General features: G+C 51.1%; 5 protein-coding genes across 5 annotated transcripts; 3 read left to right on the top strand and 2 right to left on the bottom strand.

Moving 5' to 3' along the window:
- Window positions 1–793: 793 nt before the first annotated feature.
- Window positions 794–9,460, top strand: M431DRAFT_548468 (hypothetical protein; the record flags this gene model as incomplete). The annotated part of the gene is made up of 10 exons (XM_024921263.1): window positions 794–991; window positions 1,084–1,216; window positions 1,371–1,642; window positions 1,781–2,123; window positions 2,185–2,275; window positions 2,369–2,439; window positions 2,504–2,589; window positions 2,654–3,344; window positions 3,416–8,151; window positions 8,211–9,460. 10 exons carry the CDS (start codon window positions 794–796, stop codon window positions 9,387–9,389), a joined length of 7,800 nt encoding a protein of 2,599 aa, XP_024777631.1. The 3' UTR covers window positions 9,390–9,460.
- Window positions 9,461–9,531: 71 nt separating this feature from the next.
- M431DRAFT_479498 (hypothetical protein) lies at window positions 9,532–10,485 on the bottom strand (the record flags this gene model as incomplete). Its single annotated transcript, XM_024915772.1, has 1 exon — window positions 9,532–10,485. One exon carries the CDS (start codon window positions 10,483–10,485, stop codon window positions 9,532–9,534), a length of 954 nt encoding a protein of 317 aa, XP_024777630.1.
- A 1,207-nt stretch (window positions 10,486–11,692) lies between these two features.
- M431DRAFT_109919 (hypothetical protein) lies at window positions 11,693–13,407 on the top strand. The gene is made up of 3 exons (XM_024911734.1): window positions 11,693–11,943; window positions 12,011–12,173; window positions 12,244–13,407. The coding sequence occupies exons 1-3, from the start codon at window positions 11,917–11,919 to the stop codon at window positions 13,305–13,307; spliced, it is 1,254 nt and encodes a 417-aa protein (XP_024777629.1). The 5' UTR covers window positions 11,693–11,916; the 3' UTR covers window positions 13,308–13,407.
- Window positions 13,408–13,538: 131 nt separating this feature from the next.
- On the top strand, window positions 13,539–15,318 carry M431DRAFT_517564 (hypothetical protein; the record flags this gene model as incomplete). Its single annotated transcript, XM_024920337.1, has 3 exons — window positions 13,539–14,008; window positions 14,081–14,115; window positions 14,198–15,318. The coding sequence occupies exons 1-3, from the start codon at window positions 13,635–13,637 to the stop codon at window positions 15,316–15,318; spliced, it is 1,530 nt and encodes a 509-aa protein (XP_024777628.1). The 5' UTR covers window positions 13,539–13,634.
- Window positions 15,319–15,457: 139 nt separating this feature from the next.
- On the bottom strand, window positions 15,458–16,594 carry M431DRAFT_353791 (hypothetical protein). The gene is made up of 2 exons (XM_024914499.1): window positions 16,396–16,594; window positions 15,458–16,326 (listed from the first exon to the last, which is right to left on the bottom strand). Exons 1-2 carry the CDS (start codon window positions 16,402–16,404, stop codon window positions 15,598–15,600), a joined length of 738 nt encoding a protein of 245 aa, XP_024777627.1. The 5' UTR covers window positions 16,405–16,594; the 3' UTR covers window positions 15,458–15,597.
- Between the last annotated feature and the right edge of the window lie 872 nt (window positions 16,595–17,466).

Below are 17,466 nucleotides of genomic sequence, written 5' to 3'. Positions count from 1 at the left end.
TGTCCGGTTTGCTGGGCCATTTTTGTCATCTTTATCTGCATGAATGTGATGACAGCTGATCTAAACAGCAGTCTGTGCGTCCTAAAATTATAGACTTTGCATGAAGTTCCAAGAGAACCAATATTTGGACACTACTGCAAGTCAACGGCCAACATCTTCTCACAGAACCTTAAACCAACACCAACAATATATAACAACAACAATTTACATGAACTAGTGAGAGTAAACGAGCCCCAGTGAACGAACGAGAGATAGACTGACTGATCTGTTTTACATACTAGTAACAGACTACTCCGAACTCCCTGGTTGTAACCGAGAGACCCATCCGGCCCTCGTCTTCCATCTTCCCCGAAAACAGCAAGTACCTCTCTGCCAAGGAGAACTTTTTCAAGCTTGTCAGCGTCGTTCGGGAGTTACTTTGCGCCGGCTGGGTCCAATAGGGGCTATTTCAGGTTATCGCTTGATCCCATACTAGCAAATCTTGCGATATCTCGGTGGGATAGGAGGGCCCTGAGAATCGCTTCGTGTACTTAGCCTCCTGGGGATGTTTTACAAAAATGGGACGCTCTCTTGAAGACGGACTCGCAAAGTAGAAATAGGGCATCCAGTCCTGCCTTGAGTTCTCCAAAGCAAGCATTCCATACTGCTGCAGGCACTTATCCTCCTTTACTCCCACAAGACTAAACAGCGTTGCTCAACATATTGTTCTTTGTCATTGCCACTTGGTATAAAGCAATCCCATCATCTATTATTACTATCACTACTACATACCTACATCAACATCTTTACTACAATGGCACAAACCACATCCCAAATTCCTGACCAAGGACACGGCGACATCGCCGTCGTCGGATACTCCTTTAGACTCCCACAAGATGTAAACGATGACTTGAGCTTCTGGGATGTCTTGGAGAATCGACGAAATTTGATGACCAGCTGGCCTGAGTCTCGCATGAATGCACAGTCATTCTTGGACACAAAACCAGACAAGGTAAGAAGCTGGTGTATATACTCCCGGGGCTCTCAGGCCTCACGCTGATATCTCGCTGACTTGGCTTGGCAATTGTACAGCCCTTCCCCAAGGGAGCACACTTCATCACAGAGGACATTGCTGGCTTTGACGCACCTTTCTTTTCGGTAACAGCGAAGGAAGCTGCGGCAATGGATCCAATGCAACGATTGACTCTGGAAGCTTCATATCGGGCTTTTGAGAAAGGTAAGAGACACAGATCCAAAAATCTTCGAGAGTGACTCCCGTAGTAGGCAACTGTGATGTTCTCCTGCCTTTGTACTTTCTTATTACAATCGTTTTATTGCCTTTGCCATATCATGTTCGTGACTACATGTTATACTAACGATGACTCTCACAGCCGGATTCCCTACCGAAAGCCTAAAGGGATCACAGACTGCCGTCTTCCATGCCTCCATGTTAGAAGACTATGCGAGACTGACAGCAATGGATCCGGATAACGCAGAGCGAACAGCCATTACTGGTGGTACAGTCTCCTGCGTGATCCCCAACCGTGTCAGTTGGTATTTCGATCTGCGTGGACCGAGCGTTCACGTCAACACGGCATGTTCCAGTAGTTTGGTAGCAGTGGATATGGCGTGTAAGACATTGCGTAGCGGCGATGCATCATGTGTGAGTCAATCAATCAAATCCAACCTCCGATCCCTGTTCATGCCCGCCCCCCTGCAATGGAATGTTCTGAAGAAGCTTCCACGAAGGAATTTCTTGAAAAAGGCAAAACGGCTAAGTCGTATTTTCCTGCATTAATAGGCCCTTGTTACCGGAGCCAACCTGCTGCTGGACCCTGCCATTTTCCATCTGCTGTCGAGCCAGAATTTCCTGTCGCCGGACAGTCGCTGCTACAGCTTTGACCACCGCGCGAGTGGATATGCCAGGGGTGAAGGCATCATTGCCGTCGTTCTTAAGCCAATCGCTGCAGCCGTCCGAGATGGTGACATGATCAGGGCCGTTATCCGCGCTACGGGCTCAAATCAGGATGGATACACTCCGATCTTGACGCAGCCGAGTCAGAACGCGCAACAACAGCTTATTGAGCATGTATACAAGCAAGCCAATCTTCCGCTCACCGAAACGCGATACGTTGAGGCACATGGTAAGCTGGACCTTGAAACGAAGACAAACAAAATAGAGATCGCTGCTTACGCTTAATACAGGAACGGGAACTCCGGTAGGAGATCCGATTGAAGCAAGGGCTATAGGGAGGGTATTCCGAAAATACCGGTCTCAGGAAGAGCCGCTGTACATGTAAGTCATTCATCTTTCCCCCTTTCAGTTTGTGACATTTGTTAGCTGCTTGAATTTCAAGGATGCTGTTTTGCTAACACGGCTCACCGGCAGTGGCTCCGTCAAATCAAACATTGGCCATCTTGAAGGTGCCAGTGGCTTAGCTGGTTTACTGAAAGTCGTTTGTGAGTCGTCATTTGTTTCATGCAAGATATTTTGTCTACTTGATAGCTGACATTTGCTCTCTAGTGAGTTTGGAGAGGGGCGTAATCCCCCCTAATGCACTCTTTGAGAAGATCAACCCTGCTATAGACGCAGACTTCTGGCACATCTCGGTATGTTCTGACTCTTAGTAATAGTCATAAGCAGTGAAGAATTCTAATTCGGCATGTGTTTCAGATCCCAACTGCAAGCGTCTTCTGGCCCAGCCAAGGCCTGCGCAGAGCCTCCGTCAACTCTTTCGGTTTTGGTGGCTCCAACACTCACGTCGTAATCGATGATGCGCTACATTACTTGCGCGAGAGAGATTTACCTGGCAATCACTGCACAGTTACAATTCATAAGAATGTAGCTGGTAGATTGGTATCGCCGCAATCGCCGATTATCGATGGCCCTCTGGAAGACTTTTCCGATTCTGAGCTCTCAGTTGACTCCGAGAAGACCGCAAATACCAAAGCATCTTCACAGTCTTCTACCACAGAACGTCTTCCAAAGCTGCTTGTGTGGTCTGCTGCAGACGAACAGGCAACCAAACGCTCTATACATGACTACGAGCTCTTCTACAATGAGAAAATCGTAGGCGATCGTATCAAGCTCGATCGCCTGGCTTACACGTTGGCCGCTCGCCGGACACATATGCTCTGGAGAAGTTTCTCCATTATTGGAAACGACCAAGATGGCAAAGCGAGCCTTGATACCGCGAAGCCTATGAGAAGCTCAGCAGATGCAACACTGGCGTTTGTGTTTACTGGACAGGGAGCCCAATACACAGGCATGGGATGGGACCTCGTGAAATATCCCGTTTTTGCAGATACCCTCCAGAGGATTGATAAAGTCTACGAGAGCCTTGGATGCACATGGTCTATCTTCGGTAAGAGAACTATTGCTCGGTTTATTGAGACCTACGGTGGAATATGGCTAACAAACTTCTTCGCATTATAGATGAATTGCGTTCCAGTAAGAACATCGACCTGCCACAGTACAGCCAGCCCTTGTCCACAGCAGTTCAAATTGCCCTGTTGGAATTGCTGGCTAGTTTTGGTATTGCTCCCAAGGCTGTAGTCGGCCACTCTTCAGGAGAGATTGCCGCTGCGTACGCCATTGGTGCATTGTCGTTGGAATCTGCCTGCAAAGTCTCCTATTTCAGGGGTCAACTTGCAGGAAAGCTCAGGGCCAACAATGCTTCATCTCCTGGCGCAATGATGTCAATCAATTTGGCCGAGGCGAATGTCCCAGGATATCTCGCTGCAATTGGTGACGAATTTTGCTCTGTTTGTGTAGCTTGCATCAACAGTCCTCTCAACTGCACATTGTCAGGTCCTGAAACGGCCATTGACGCCATCAAGGCACAGGCTGATAAGGATGGAATCTTTGCTCAAAAGCTCAAAACTGGAGTCGCCTACCACTCACCAGCAATGGAAGCCATTGCCGAAGAGTACATTACTAGGATGGGATCACTGGAGGGTGCTTCTCGCCAGGACCTCAAAGTTGCCAGCGCTATTCCCATGGTTTCATCGGTTTCGGGCAAAATTGTCCGCCCGGCTGCTCTGAAGACTGGTCAATATTGGGTCAACAACATGGTCTCCCCAGTTCGTTTCGCAGATGCCGTGCAACTACTCACCCAAGAGCCTTCAAAGGTCAAGATTGGGCTGAGCAACGTCACTGATCTGATTGAGATTGGATCCCATCCGGCGTTGCGACGTGTGGCCCAAGATACTATCCGCCAAACTGGAAACAAGAAGCAGCAAATCCGCTACCATGCTGCTCTACAGCGATCACATCCTCCTATCCAGACGACTCTGGAGCTTGTGGGACAGCTGTTCTGCTTAGGACATAGTGTTTCCATCTCTGCCGTCAATCAGGAGTCGGGTGTCGACTCCAAGGAACAGGCAAGGAAGCCTGCTTTCCTAGTTGATACTCCCGACTACCCGTTCGACAGATCCCAAAAGTACTGGGCCGAGTCTCGCATCAGTCGGGACTACAGGCTTCGAGGCAAGGTAAACGGCGATTTTCTCGGAGCCCGTGCATCTGACTGGAACCCTCTTGCTCCTCGCTGGAGGAATTTCCTGAGTGTCGAGTCCGTTCCGTGGGCTGGTCACCACAAGATCAGTGACACAGCGCTCTATCCCGCAGCTGGTATGCTTGTCATGGCTATTGAGGCTGTCCAACAGATGGTCCCCAGTGATGGTCAAGTTTCAGGCTTCCTGGTCAAACAAGCCGATTTCATTAGCCCTATACTTGTGCAGGAGACGTGGGAGGATAGAACTGAAACCCAAGTTCACCTCCGCTCAGTAGATTTGCAAAAGAACCACAACAAGGATAACTCTCTTGGATTCGAGGTTGATATCTTTTCATATACTCGTGAGAGTTGGGTCAAATGTTTCAGCGCCAGCATTCAGGTTGATTATAATGAATCAACAAGTGCCAGCGAGCGCAGGCAGCTGAGAGATAGCAAGATTCAAAAGCAGTTTAGTCAAGCTGAAGAATCATGCGTCTGGCCAGTTGATCCCGCTGTCTTGTACCGCGATGCCGCAGATGTTGGTTTGCAATACGGCGACTGGTTCCAACTCGTCCAAGATGCACGATGGGATGCAAAGGCCACTGCTGTAGCCTCAGTCGACGTATCCAAGGATAGATATAAAACGAACAGTCTGGTGCACCCTGCTGTGCTTGATCAGGCTTTCCATGTATTGCGTGTCAGCTCTGGTCAGCAGTTTGCTGCCAACGTTCCAATTCGCCTACTGGATGCCTGGTTTGCATCTTCTCCGAAATGGCAGACTCCAGATACCGGCTCTATCCGATGGATCTCGACATCTACTTCGGCTGTAGCTTTTGAAGATGCTCAGGGGCATGGCGAACGCGGAACTCTTGCTGCTCTCGCTGACGATGGCACAGTTCTCTGCACGATTGAGCAGGCCATCACAGCAGCTGTCTCAAACGAGACTGCGTCGAAAGACAAGAAGTTACTGTACAGCACTGAGTGGAAACCTCAAATTAGTCTGCTTGAACCCCAGCAGCTGTCTCTTGTATGCAAAGCAGATCCATCTGAGAGAGACGAGACAACCGTGGTTAGAAATCACGCCAAAATTTGCTCAGCTTTGGATCTCGTCTCCGTTCGCGTACTTCAGAGATTGGATCGTGCTAAGATTCCCGACGCCCTGGCTCGTCACGTTGAGTGGATGGAGCATCATGTCAGCAATATGACTCCCGAAGATAGACTTCTTGGGGAAAATATCAGCGACGAAGACCTTGAAGCTCGGCTTATTGAAGTCGAAGAGGTGTTACCAGCTTGGAAGCTGTACACAACTTGTGCGCGGAAGCTCCCCCAGATTCTCACCGGAGAGATCGACCCGCTTCAAGTCGTCTTTGAATCAGATCAAGCAGAGATCTTTTATGCCGACCTCTTCCAGAAGCTGTGCCAGGACGGCCGTCTGGGTACAATCTTAGATCTAGTCTCCCACGAGACTCCGACACAGCGTATTCTGGAAGTGGGTGCCGGTACTGGTGGTATGACTGGCCACGTTCTGTCTCTTCTGCAGCAGCGTGAGGAGCGAACTGGTGGTTCCAGTTTCGCTGAATACACTTACACTGACATATCTCCGATGTTCTTTGAGAGAGCAGGCGATAGATGGCCCCATCTCAAGGCCCAGGGTCGTTTGACGTTTAAGACCTTTAATCTGGACAAGCCTATTGAGGACCAAGGCTTCCAGACTGGATCCTACGATATCGTTGTTGCCGCCAGTGTGCTCCACGCAACTCCTTATCTGGAGGCAACGGTTCGCAACGTCCGTAGGGCTTTGAAGCCTGGAGGCCGCCTCATCCTTCTCGAGGTCATCAACCCTGATGACATCGCCACGAACTTCATGGCTGGTCTGGTACCTGGCTGGTGGGTAGCTCGAGAGGAATGGAGACCTCATTCTGCAGCAGTCCCTGAGCATCTGTGGGATAAGTGCCTGCGAGATAATGGCTTTTCAGGCAATGATGTGATTCTTCGGGATTTCAAGAGCGATTCGTGCCATATTATGAGCATCCTCATCTCAACTGCGGTCGAAGAGCCCGAGTTGGCCCCTGAGATCAATTCCGGAAAGCTCATCATTGTTGTGGATGAGCAAAAGTCTTACCGACAAACTCGGCTTGCTGAGCTTGTGCAGAAGGAGTTGGATCCCGAAGGCACCAAGGCTTTGAGCATTTGTGCTTTCTCTCTCGATGAGCTTTCCAAGTCTCTTAGCGACTTAACTCCAGACGACGTCGTTGTCTGTATTGCTGAAGTTCATAATCAACCACTGCTCTCTAAGCTCAGCGAAGAAAGCTTCAAGTGTCTCCAGTATCTTGTGGGCAACACTACTAAGCTTCTCTGGGCAACAGCTAGTAGTACTGATAGCGAGGATTATGCCAGCTACGGTATAATGCAAGGCTTCTTCCGCGCTATTCGAGCCGAGCAGGCCGATAGCCATATCATTTCGCTTTCCATCGAAGGCAAGGTGGACTCTCTCAAGACGGCACAGTTCATTGCAAAAACGTTCCGCGCTAGCTTTGAATCCCCGTCGTCTAAGGAGCTCGAATACCTTGTGAGAGACGGACTTTTGATGACTGGCAGAGCAATTGAGGATGTGTCTGGAAACGACAAACTTGCTTCTTTGACATCTCGCCAGCTGCAACATAAAGCGTGGTACGACGGACCTGCTCTACAGCTCTCTATTGGAACCCATGGTGTTCTGGATACACTACGATTTGTACGTGATACAAAGTATGATACTGACTTGGGCCCGAATGAGGTGGAGGTTGACGCCAAAGCCTGGGGTCTCAGCCAAAAGGATCTCCAAAGCGTCATGGACCGTCAGGATTTCCACCATGGCCTTCAACTGGGAGCCGAATGTGCTGGTGTTGTTACTCGTGTTGGACGTGATTGTGATGCCTCTATCAAAATCGGCGATCGTGTCTGTATGGTGGCACCCGGGTGCATGCGACAGTATCCCCGAGGAAACGAAAAGGCCGTCTACAAGATTCCAGAAGCGATGTCGTTTGAGGTAGCAACATCCATGCTCGTCCCATCCATGACGGCTTATCACGCCTTGATCAACGTTGGTCGTTTAGAGAGAGAGGAGAAGGTTATCATTCACAAAGCTGCCAGTACTGTGGGCCAGGCTGCTGTGCGTATTGCCCAGATGCAAGGTGCCGAAATCATTGCTACCTTCTCAACCCCCTTGGAGCGAGACACTCTCACTAAGACCATGGGTCTATCCGAGGACCATATTTTGGACAGTGCCGACATTGATTTCACTCAAGCTGTGATGCAGTTGACTGGCGAGTACGGTGTGGACGTTGTTTTCAACCAGCTTGCCGGCGAGGACGTAGTCCGGGCCTCTTACGAGTGCCTGGCCGCTGGAGGACGATTCCTCGATATCAGTCGCCATACTCGTGATGCCAATAGCGCTCTTTCTATTAGCACCTTTGACAGAAACACCAGCTTCTCCGTCATTGATGTATTTGATTTGAACCCGAGAACGATTGGTACGCTCATGAAGAAATCGATAGAGCTCATGGAGCAAGGGCACATTCAGGCCACGCAGCTTCAATGTTTCAATGCATCAGAAGTTGAAGGAGCTTTCCAAGAACTTCAGAAGAGTGAAATCTCTGGCTGTATCATCATCAAGCCCCAAGCTGAGGATGTAGTTCCGGTAAGTAGATGCCCATTTACAAATGGATAAATGATATCATACTAACAATGGTCAAATAGAAATTCATCCAAGAGCAGCAGTCGTGGAAGTTTGACGCAAACGCGTCCTACATGATTGCTGGAGGATCCGGAGGCCTCGGTCGAGCCATCGCAAAGTGGATGGTTGACAATGGTGCAAAGAATCTCATTATCCCATCTCGATCAGGAGCTGCATCCAAGGCTGCCCAAGAAGTGGTAGAAGAACTGACAGCTCGGGGTGTCAAGATCGTGACGCCTAAATGCGACGTGGCGTCGGAAGCAGATCTTTCAGATGCGCTGGATGAGTGTTGCCGTACCATGCCACCCATCAAGGGCTGTATCAACGCGGCCATGGTTCTTCAAGATGCCGTCTTCCAAAGCAGCATGACTTTTGAGCAGTGGAACTTGACCATGCGCTCTAAGGCTCAAACTTCCTGGAACTTGCACCGCTTCTTGCCCAAGGATCTGGATTTCTTCATCATGCTCTCTTCCATTGCCGGTGTCATTGGCCAGATGGCCAGTGCCAACTACTCTGGAGGGTGCACATACCAAGATGCTCTCGTGAGATATCGTCTCGCACACGGCCAGACTGCGCTTTCTCTTGATATCGGTTGGATGCGTAATGTTGGTATCGTTGCCGAGAACAGCGCGTATCAACGACAGCGTCAATCCCTCGAGGATATGAAGCAGATCGAAGACACCGAGTTGCTCGCCGCCTTGACCATGTACTGCGATCCAGACTCTCCGCTCTCCCAGACAGTGGCTCAGGCCAAGGGCCAAGTCCTCCTGGGACTAAATACTCCCGCTGATCTCCTCGTGAAAGGCCGCAGCCCTCCACAGCTCCTGGACCGGCCGCTGTTTGCCCCCTTCTCCTTCATCGCCGACTCTGGCGCTGCAGCTGCTAACGGCGCAAACAGCAACGGGGAAGCGGCAGCCGGGATTCGTTTCAAACAGACTTCAGACTCAGGAGAGCGCAGCGACATTGTGCTTCGCGCCCTGGCTGCCAGACTGGCGCGTGCCATGTCCATCTCGTCTGATGATGTCGAGTCTAACAAGACGCTGTCGCACTATGGCGTTGATTCTCTCATGTCTGTTGATTTGAGGAACTGGCTTGGACGGGAATTTGGTGCTACGCTTTCTGTTTTTGAAATCATGGGCGGCTCTTCTATTGCGAAGATTGTGGATTTGGTGGTTGAGCGAAGCGTGACTGGTGAAAAATAAAAGTTGGATGACGTGCGTATAAACGCCAGCAATTCTTATCTTATAGATCTTGATAGAATACAAAATACACTTGACACCGAGTTATATCAAAATTATCTTTTTTCTTCTTCGATTACATACCTATATATACATATGCCAATCTCTACAGAGACTTCTCAACCTCCATCGCTTCCTTGATGCCCTCCTCAATGGCCGTCACGCGAGCCTGCTCCAAACGCTTAAGCGGCCGACGGGGGTATCCTCCATATCCATAGAAGCTCTGAATCGCCTGCTTCGTGCCGGCAATGGCCGCCTTTGTCAAAGGCCAGTCGCCACGGCTGAGAATCTTTTGCAGCCTCTCGGCCTCCTCCTTGTTGCCCTCGGCGTACGAGTTCCAGACCTTGACGCACAGCTTGGGCATGACGTTGGCACCGCCGGCGATGATGCCGCTACCGCCGCTGACCAGCGTTTGCAGAGTAAAGTCACACATGCCGCCAAAGGCCATGTATCCTGAGCCCTCCTGGAAGGGAGTCTTGGCGTTGGTGCCGAGAGCAACACGTGTGAGCTTTCCGGTGTTACCACAGGTGAACTTGGTGCCGACAATGTTCTTGTGCTGGGCCAGCTTGATGAGCAGGTCGCTGTCCATGTCGATTCCGGACACGGCACCGGGGTAGTTGTACAGGATGATGGGGATGGGGCTTTCGTCGGCAACGGCAATGAAGTAGTTGTAGATGGACTCTTCGTCGGTCTGGGCGCGGTAGTATGACGGAGGCAGGATCAGAGCAGCCTCAGCTCCGGCTCCGGCTGCGAGCTTGCACAGCTCAATGGTGCCTCTGACGCTGCCCTCGGTGGCTCCAAACAGGACAGGTGTGGACTGGAAGCCGGCGGCATCGAGAGCTTCTCTTGAGGCCTTGACGACGGCAATCTTCTCTTCTCTTGTGCAGTGGACAGCTTCACCGTTGGAACCCATGATGACGAGACCAGCGAGGCCGGCCTTGGCGAGTCGCTCGGCGTGCTTCTTGATGGTGGGGATGTCGAGATCTTCGGTGACGGGGTCAAAGAAGGTCATGGTAGGGGCGTAGATGCCGCATGGCAGCGATTTAGCAGGAGCCCCCATTGTAAGGTTTGGATGTGTAGAGTGAGGCTTTTGGCGAGGGTATCAAAGGAGGAACGCAGACGGAATGGAGAGGAGGATGAACAACACGGAGAGGGGAAAGGATGGAGAAGCACGTTTATGGAGGAGACAAGGAGACAAGAAGGAGATTATTGGATTTGTATTCCTAAAAGGATGGATCCAATCTTTATAAACCAATACAAGCACGAGTTGCGTGTTCGGGCACAAATTATAGCCGTCTATAGCCACAGACATGACACTCTCCTACTCATGGGCACATGTTTCGGAGGGGCAGCCACCGAAGGGCTCCGATATCCATGCTGTAGCTCGGCCGACCGACCCCGACTCCAAGAGCTGCTATCCGAAGACGGCGATGGAATGGGTGAGACTTAGTGAGCTGGAGCCGTGGCGAGCGGCAGCATTGGATCAATATTGCAACGGCTCTTGGTAGTGGATATATAAGGCAACTTGTTCCGGTCGAGTCGATGGAGATGCTGGGGAAGAGGATTCATGTACAATGGAGATGGCGGCATGGGCGTGAATGCTTCATCTGATTGGTGGATATTTCAATTTTGAGCATTTCCCACCATTCAGGAATAGATGTGAGAAGCCAAACCCGCTCCGCCGTACCTGTACTTGGTTAGTTTGATCCATCCGTCGGTAGTACGGCTATATAATTTTTTGTTGTTTTTGGAGATGTCGAAACATGTCCGTCGGGTTTATTCAGGCCGATTTTAGGAGCACGGACAGCTGGCTGACAGGAAAATGATGGAGGAGAAGTAGTTCAGGCAGTGGGATACTATAAGGGATACCCTTGACTACTTGTCTGGGCATTGGGTGCTGACTTGAACTCAATGCAATGCTCTGTATCCTGGACTTTTTCTCCAAGACTGCGGGGTCGTTGATGCAGCGCGGGGTAGTGAATCCCGAGACTTAGTACATGGAGATGCTTCAATTGTATAAGTCAAGCGTGGATCATCATGCTTCAAGCAAGCACAAACCCCTGACAACAATAAGCTATTTCGCTTTGCATCATGTATCTGCATCCATCAAGGTAACACAATGTAGGCAATTAAATGGCACATTTTGAACTAAAGCAAATCCCACGAAAATGAGGGTCCAAAAGAGCAACTGAATGCTGCTCCACGGCCTTTATTTATCCCTCCAATTGCTGCCCCGCCAATGCCCCTCAATTCCTCCGTCAGCATGTCACCAACTCGGAAGCTGGCATGAGAAACGCGACTCGGCAAGGCTGTAGATGATCTTTTTCTTTTCGAGTCTTTAAAATCTCGATGCTGTAATATTCTTCTTCTCTTCTCACTTCGTCTTCATAACCCTTCTCGTCATTGCAGCGTGTCTCTGTTCTCTCCATCTCACAAAGATACCCCACCTCCTTCACGAATATCGAGACATTTTGAAGACACTCTACTCACAATGGCGACCCCTCTCAATGTGTTGATGGTGAGTCCCGGCTGGAAACTTGTTACAAAACATGTCTCTGTACTGAGTGACCGACTGTAAAATCTAGATCGGTACCGGCGAGTATACCACCGGCTTCGTTGGCGGTGGCGCCTCCGGATCCGACAAGAAGGTGGGCGTTGTCGGCCTCACCCTCTTCGACCTGCGACGACGAGGCAAAGTCGGCCAGCTGGGCATGGTCGGCGTCAATGGCACCAAGTTTCCCGCAATCCGTACGTACAAGCTCATTGAAGATGCTCCCGGGCCAAAGTTGAGACTGACTGTGAACTCGCCGCATTGTAGGAGAGCACCTCAACAAGAACATCACCCAAGTCTACAACAACCTGGACACCTCGTTCGACTCATTCCCAGCCAACGACAAGGTCGATGCCGACGCCTACAAGGCCGCCATTGACCAGCTCAAGCCCGGCGATGCCATCACCATCTTCACCCCCGATCCTACCCACTTCCCCATTGCGCTGTACGCCATCGAGCGCGGCATCCACGTCCTCATCACTAAGCCCGCCGTGAAGCTGCTGGAGCACCACCTGGAGCTGGCCCAAAAGGCCGCCGAAAAGGGCGTCTACGTCTTCATCGAGCACCACAAGCGCTTCGACCCCGCCTACTCAGACGCCCGCTTCAAGGCGCAGACCCTGGGCGACTGGAACTACTTTTACTCATACATGTCGCAACCCAAGTCGCAGCTTGAGACGTTCAAGTCCTGGGCCGGCAAGGAGTCCGACATCTCCTACTACCTCAACAGCCACCACGTCGACATCTGCGACTCCATGGTCCAGCAGCGCGGCTACCTGCCCACCAAGGTCTCGGCCACCTCCTCCAAGGGTGTCGCCACCAGCCTGGGCTGCGTCGACGAGACCGAGGACACAATCTCCCTGCTGGTCACCTGGGAGCGCAAGGACGAGCCCAACAAGCGCGCCATTGCCGTCTACACCTCCTCGTGGACAGCGCCTCAGCGAGCCGGCATTCACACCAACCAGTACTTCCACTACCTGGCCAAGGAGGGCGAGATCCGCGTCGACCAGGCCCACCGAGGCTACGACGTCGCCGACGACCGCGCAGGCCAGCTGCAGTGGTTCAACCCGTTCTACATGCGCTACGCCCCTGACGAGGACGGCAACTTCAACGGCCAGACGGGCTACGGCTACATTTCTATTGAGAAGTTTGTTGATGGCTGCCGCGCGGTCAACGAGGGGAGGGCCACACCAGCTGACCTGGACGCCAAGGGTCTGCCTACTCTGAACAACACGATTGCGACGACAGCCATTCTGGAGGCTGGACGACGGAGTATCGACGAGGGCCGTGAGATTAAGATTGTGGTTGAGAATGGCCAGTGGAAGCTGGTGTAGAGACATGAGTTGTATGCCAACCAAAATAATGAATAGATGAAATGAAAGTTATAAAAAAAGTAAAATAAATATTTAAAATGATATAAAAACAATTTTCTTCACTGTATCTGAATGCTGTTGTGCTTTTTCGCTGCCAATTACATGATTCATAGCGCAAGGTGGGTACTTGTACACATGTGAAGATGCTAAGAAAAAATCATGAGCCCACCACTAGCAGCAAATTGTGTATACCAAAACTCAATATCAAACTCACAATACTTTTTCTCTTTCACTCTTCCTTCTCCCTACTATCCCAACCTCTTTAAATAATAAACGAATAACCAAAAAATGTCTTCAGAAGACATCTTCTCCAACCAGCCCTCCATCTCCAGCCTCCTCACCCAACTCCGCCGCAGCACCCTCACGCCTCACAACCGCCTCAAGTCCATCCACGCCGACGCCGCATTCGTCGCCCAGGTAGCCTCTTCATTCCCAGCCTATTTTTCTCATTCAGAGTCCGATTCAGCTTCCGGTTTAGAGAAGCGCAAGAGAAAAAAGAGGCCGCTGGTGGCGAATGAGCGATGTGGCAGCTGGTATATCCCGCCGGACAGGAAAGACGGCAGCGCATACTTTAAGAGCACGGATGGACATGAGCGGGCGTGGAAGTTTAGCACTAGGAGGCTGAATCTGCATCTTATTGACATGATTGAGAAGAATGATGGGTGTGTTTCTTTCTTCTTTCCAACTCTCAAATGGCTATGATTTACGTCTCATGCTAACATCAATGTCAAAAGAATCATCATTGTAGACTCTACTCGCCGCGGCAAACGCAAGTTCTCCTATCCCCCTTGAGAAATCTCCTATCTCATTCATTATCAAACTCATACATCATACTAACCCTTCAAATCCAGGCATGCCCGATGCCCTCTCAACCACCATCCCCATCTGGTGCACCGTTCTCAACATTGCCCTCCTCCCAGACAACCCCCTTTCTTCCAACCTCTTCCTCCCCCCTTACCTCCCCGCATCCACACACTCCCAAATCACCGCTCTCATACCCACGTTCCTATCTTCTCTCAAAGAACTCAACCTCACCTTCCCGACATCTCTCACAAAACCTCTTCGTCCCCTCTGGATCACACAGGATTCCTCTCTCCCTCCTCCGCCAGACTCAGATGACGACGATGAAGACCAAGACCAAGACCAAGGGGTCATATTCCAGGAATACCGACCCGTCATCTGCTGTACAGCCAGTAGAAGAGTCGTCGGTAGCGAAGTCGATGAAGGAGGCTACATCCAAGGCGCAGGAGACGACACCGAGAACTGGGCCCTAGGCCTCACCCCAGACGTCTTCTGGGCCAACATCACAACTTTTCTCTCCGCCGCAGAAGCCGACGTCCCAGACCTCATCATCAAACTAGTAGAAGAAGCCAAAGCACAACGCCAGTCTGCCCCTTCCGGCGACGCAAACCCAGCTACCCTCCCCCGAAAGCAACTTACACCACATCTCTCCGTCCGCGCCATATCACCACTCGATCTCTCATCGCCAACGCCCCCTCCATCACAACAGCAACAGCCAAACGAATGCCTCATCCTTCTCACCGAAACACCCACCCCGAAAGAAACATGGCTCCTCTCCCCAACGCTCCTCCGCGTCGGCCTTGGCAAACATAAAACCGCCAGCCGCAACCTCCGCCTGGCTCTCACCGAAATATGCTGCTCCTTCGCAACCCGTTTCCTCCAGAACCACCAGCAAACCAACGCAGCAGATGCAGCAAGTACCGTTCAGCCGCCTCAAATCATCGTAGCTTGCGACTCGGGCAGGGACCTCTCCGTAGGCGTTGCCCTGGCGCTATCATGCTATCTCTTTGACGACGAGGGCCGCTTCCGCGTGCCTGACGACAAGGTGGCGTTTACCAAGACGTTGGTCAAGATGAGGCTCGGAACTATCATGACGGTGTATCCGGAGGCGAATCCGAGCAGAAGCACACTACAGAGCGTGAACAGCTTTCTGATGGACTGGAGGAATTAGCAAGGGGGTGGATTTGTAGCGAACATTCGTATAATTGGAATACATGACATGACATAAACCAAACAAGTATCCATGTGCTTTTGAATCGCTTTATATTTTCAGAAAGCGTCAATTCGTTCCGTCATATCTAATCATATCTAGCCTGCCACGTTGGTGTCTCTGTCTTAGTCTCCTGTATGAACCAAGCCAACAAGCAAAAGAACCCAAATTCCACGCCTTCTCAAAAAGGCAAAACCCCATAATGCAAGAATAAACAAAAAGAAAAGAACAAAGCCAGTTTCAAACCTCGCCCTTCTCAATCTTGGCCAAAGCAGCCGGGAACTCGCTCCAATCGCGCATAATCACCACGGCGCCCGCATTTCGCAACACGCCCTCCATCTCCTCCTTCTTGTCATCGGCATACGGGCCAACATACCCAATAGTCCTGATGCCCGCTCTCGTAGCACTCAGGGTACCACTCTTGCTGTCCTCCACCGCAACGCTCTCAACAGCAGCCTTGCCCAACACCTTGAGCGCATGCAAGTAAACAGCAGGATCAGGCTTGCTCGTCGGCTTCTCCAACGACGTCGCCGCCGAAAACACCACGTCCCCAGGAAAGTACTTGTCCTGCCCAACCTTTTCAATGCTCGCGCGCACCCTCCTGAGCGCCGACGACGACACCACGGCCAGCTGGTACTTGCCGCTCTGCTCCAGCGTCTCGAGCTGCTCGTCGACGCCGACGCAGGGCCTCAGCGCCGCCTTGAGCTTGGCGATGACGGCGTCCTCCTCGGCCAGCACGTACTTTTCGAGGTCGTCGGGCGCGATGTCGATGCCGTGCGTCTTCTGCAGCGTCGTGAGCATGCCGCGGAAGTTTTGGCCGACGAATTCCTGGATGAGGGTCTCGCCGGTGAATTTCACGTGGACGTTGCGCTCGGCGCAGATTTGGTTGATGAGGTCTGCGCAGGCTTCGAAGGCGAGCTCCTCGGAGAGGACGAGGGTGTTGTCGCAGTCGAAGAGGATGGCTTTGATCTAGAGAGACAGGAGATTAGCTGCTGCAGAAGCGAGGGATTAGTAGAATCTGGAGGAGAGTTGGCTTACTTCAGGCATCTTGATCAAATGGTCTGGGTATTATATCCAAGAGAGGAGAAGAGAGAAGCAGAAGAAAAAGGAAGAAGAGAAATAGAGTACAATGAAGCGTTTACTAGGCAAATGTATAATGTATAAAGAAGAAGAAAAGGAGGAAGGAAACAATGAGAGAATTCGGGAACGGCTTCAAGTATATAAGGCACGAAAGATCACCCAAGTCAGAGTAAGCCAGGCCAATTAAGCTCTCCACATGGCAGGCCGCTTAAAAACAGGCACAGGTACGCATGAAAGGCTGTTACAATTACCTCATGTGAAACCCCGAGTCAAAAAGGGCATCCAGACGTGTCAAAACACATTGCAGCAAGTGGATATCCCTCTGCTAAATCTTGTTTCTTGGCGCGATGCCGATATGGATTTCAGCAGTCAGCCCCGTCTCACCAGAAAGTGCCAGACGCACAATTGAATCATCATTACTTGGTTTCCTTCACATGCCAAAACGAGTAACTCAGCCCATTTACAGTAACACGTCCTTAGTATTCTCCCCTACTGTCAATATTCCTCCTAATAACTCTCTTTCCTCCCCCATTCCAACATTGATCCAAAACAATCAAAATCCCCCCCTTGTCTAGCCCTCTCCTCTCCCCAATCACCACTCCCCAATTATTCCCATCAAATCCCAGCCTTGCTTCGTCTCGTTCCCTTTTCCCGTTTTTTTACCCCTCCCCCTCCACGGGTCATCAGTGTCGTCATCGCCCCTCCTTGAACCAATGTTAGCAGCCCCCCAATTCCCCCATGCTAAAATGATTCGTCGCTCCGTACGGATAAAACAAACCGCCAGGCTCACATTGTCACTTTATTGCCGATATTAAACGCGCATCATGTTATATCCTTTGTCCCCGATATCATAAACGCGCATCATGTTAATATCGATGTCAGCAACGGCCCCGGTCGAAGCCAATGAATAAAAATTATTTAGTCAATTCGCTTCGCTGGAATTCTCGTCATGCTTTTTGGCTGCTCGTGACCACGTCTTGGAACGCGACCTGGAGACGGCGCCTCGGGTGGCTGAGACCGAGACACAGC

This window comes from Trichoderma harzianum (assembly GCF_003025095.1).
Source record: "Trichoderma harzianum CBS 226.95 unplaced genomic scaffold M431scaffold_3, whole genome shotgun sequence".
NCBI lineage: Eukaryota > Fungi > Ascomycota > Sordariomycetes > Hypocreales > Hypocreaceae > Trichoderma > Trichoderma harzianum.
Note: the sequence above shows the minus strand (reverse complement) of the source record. Positions and strands in the feature narration are given on the sequence as shown.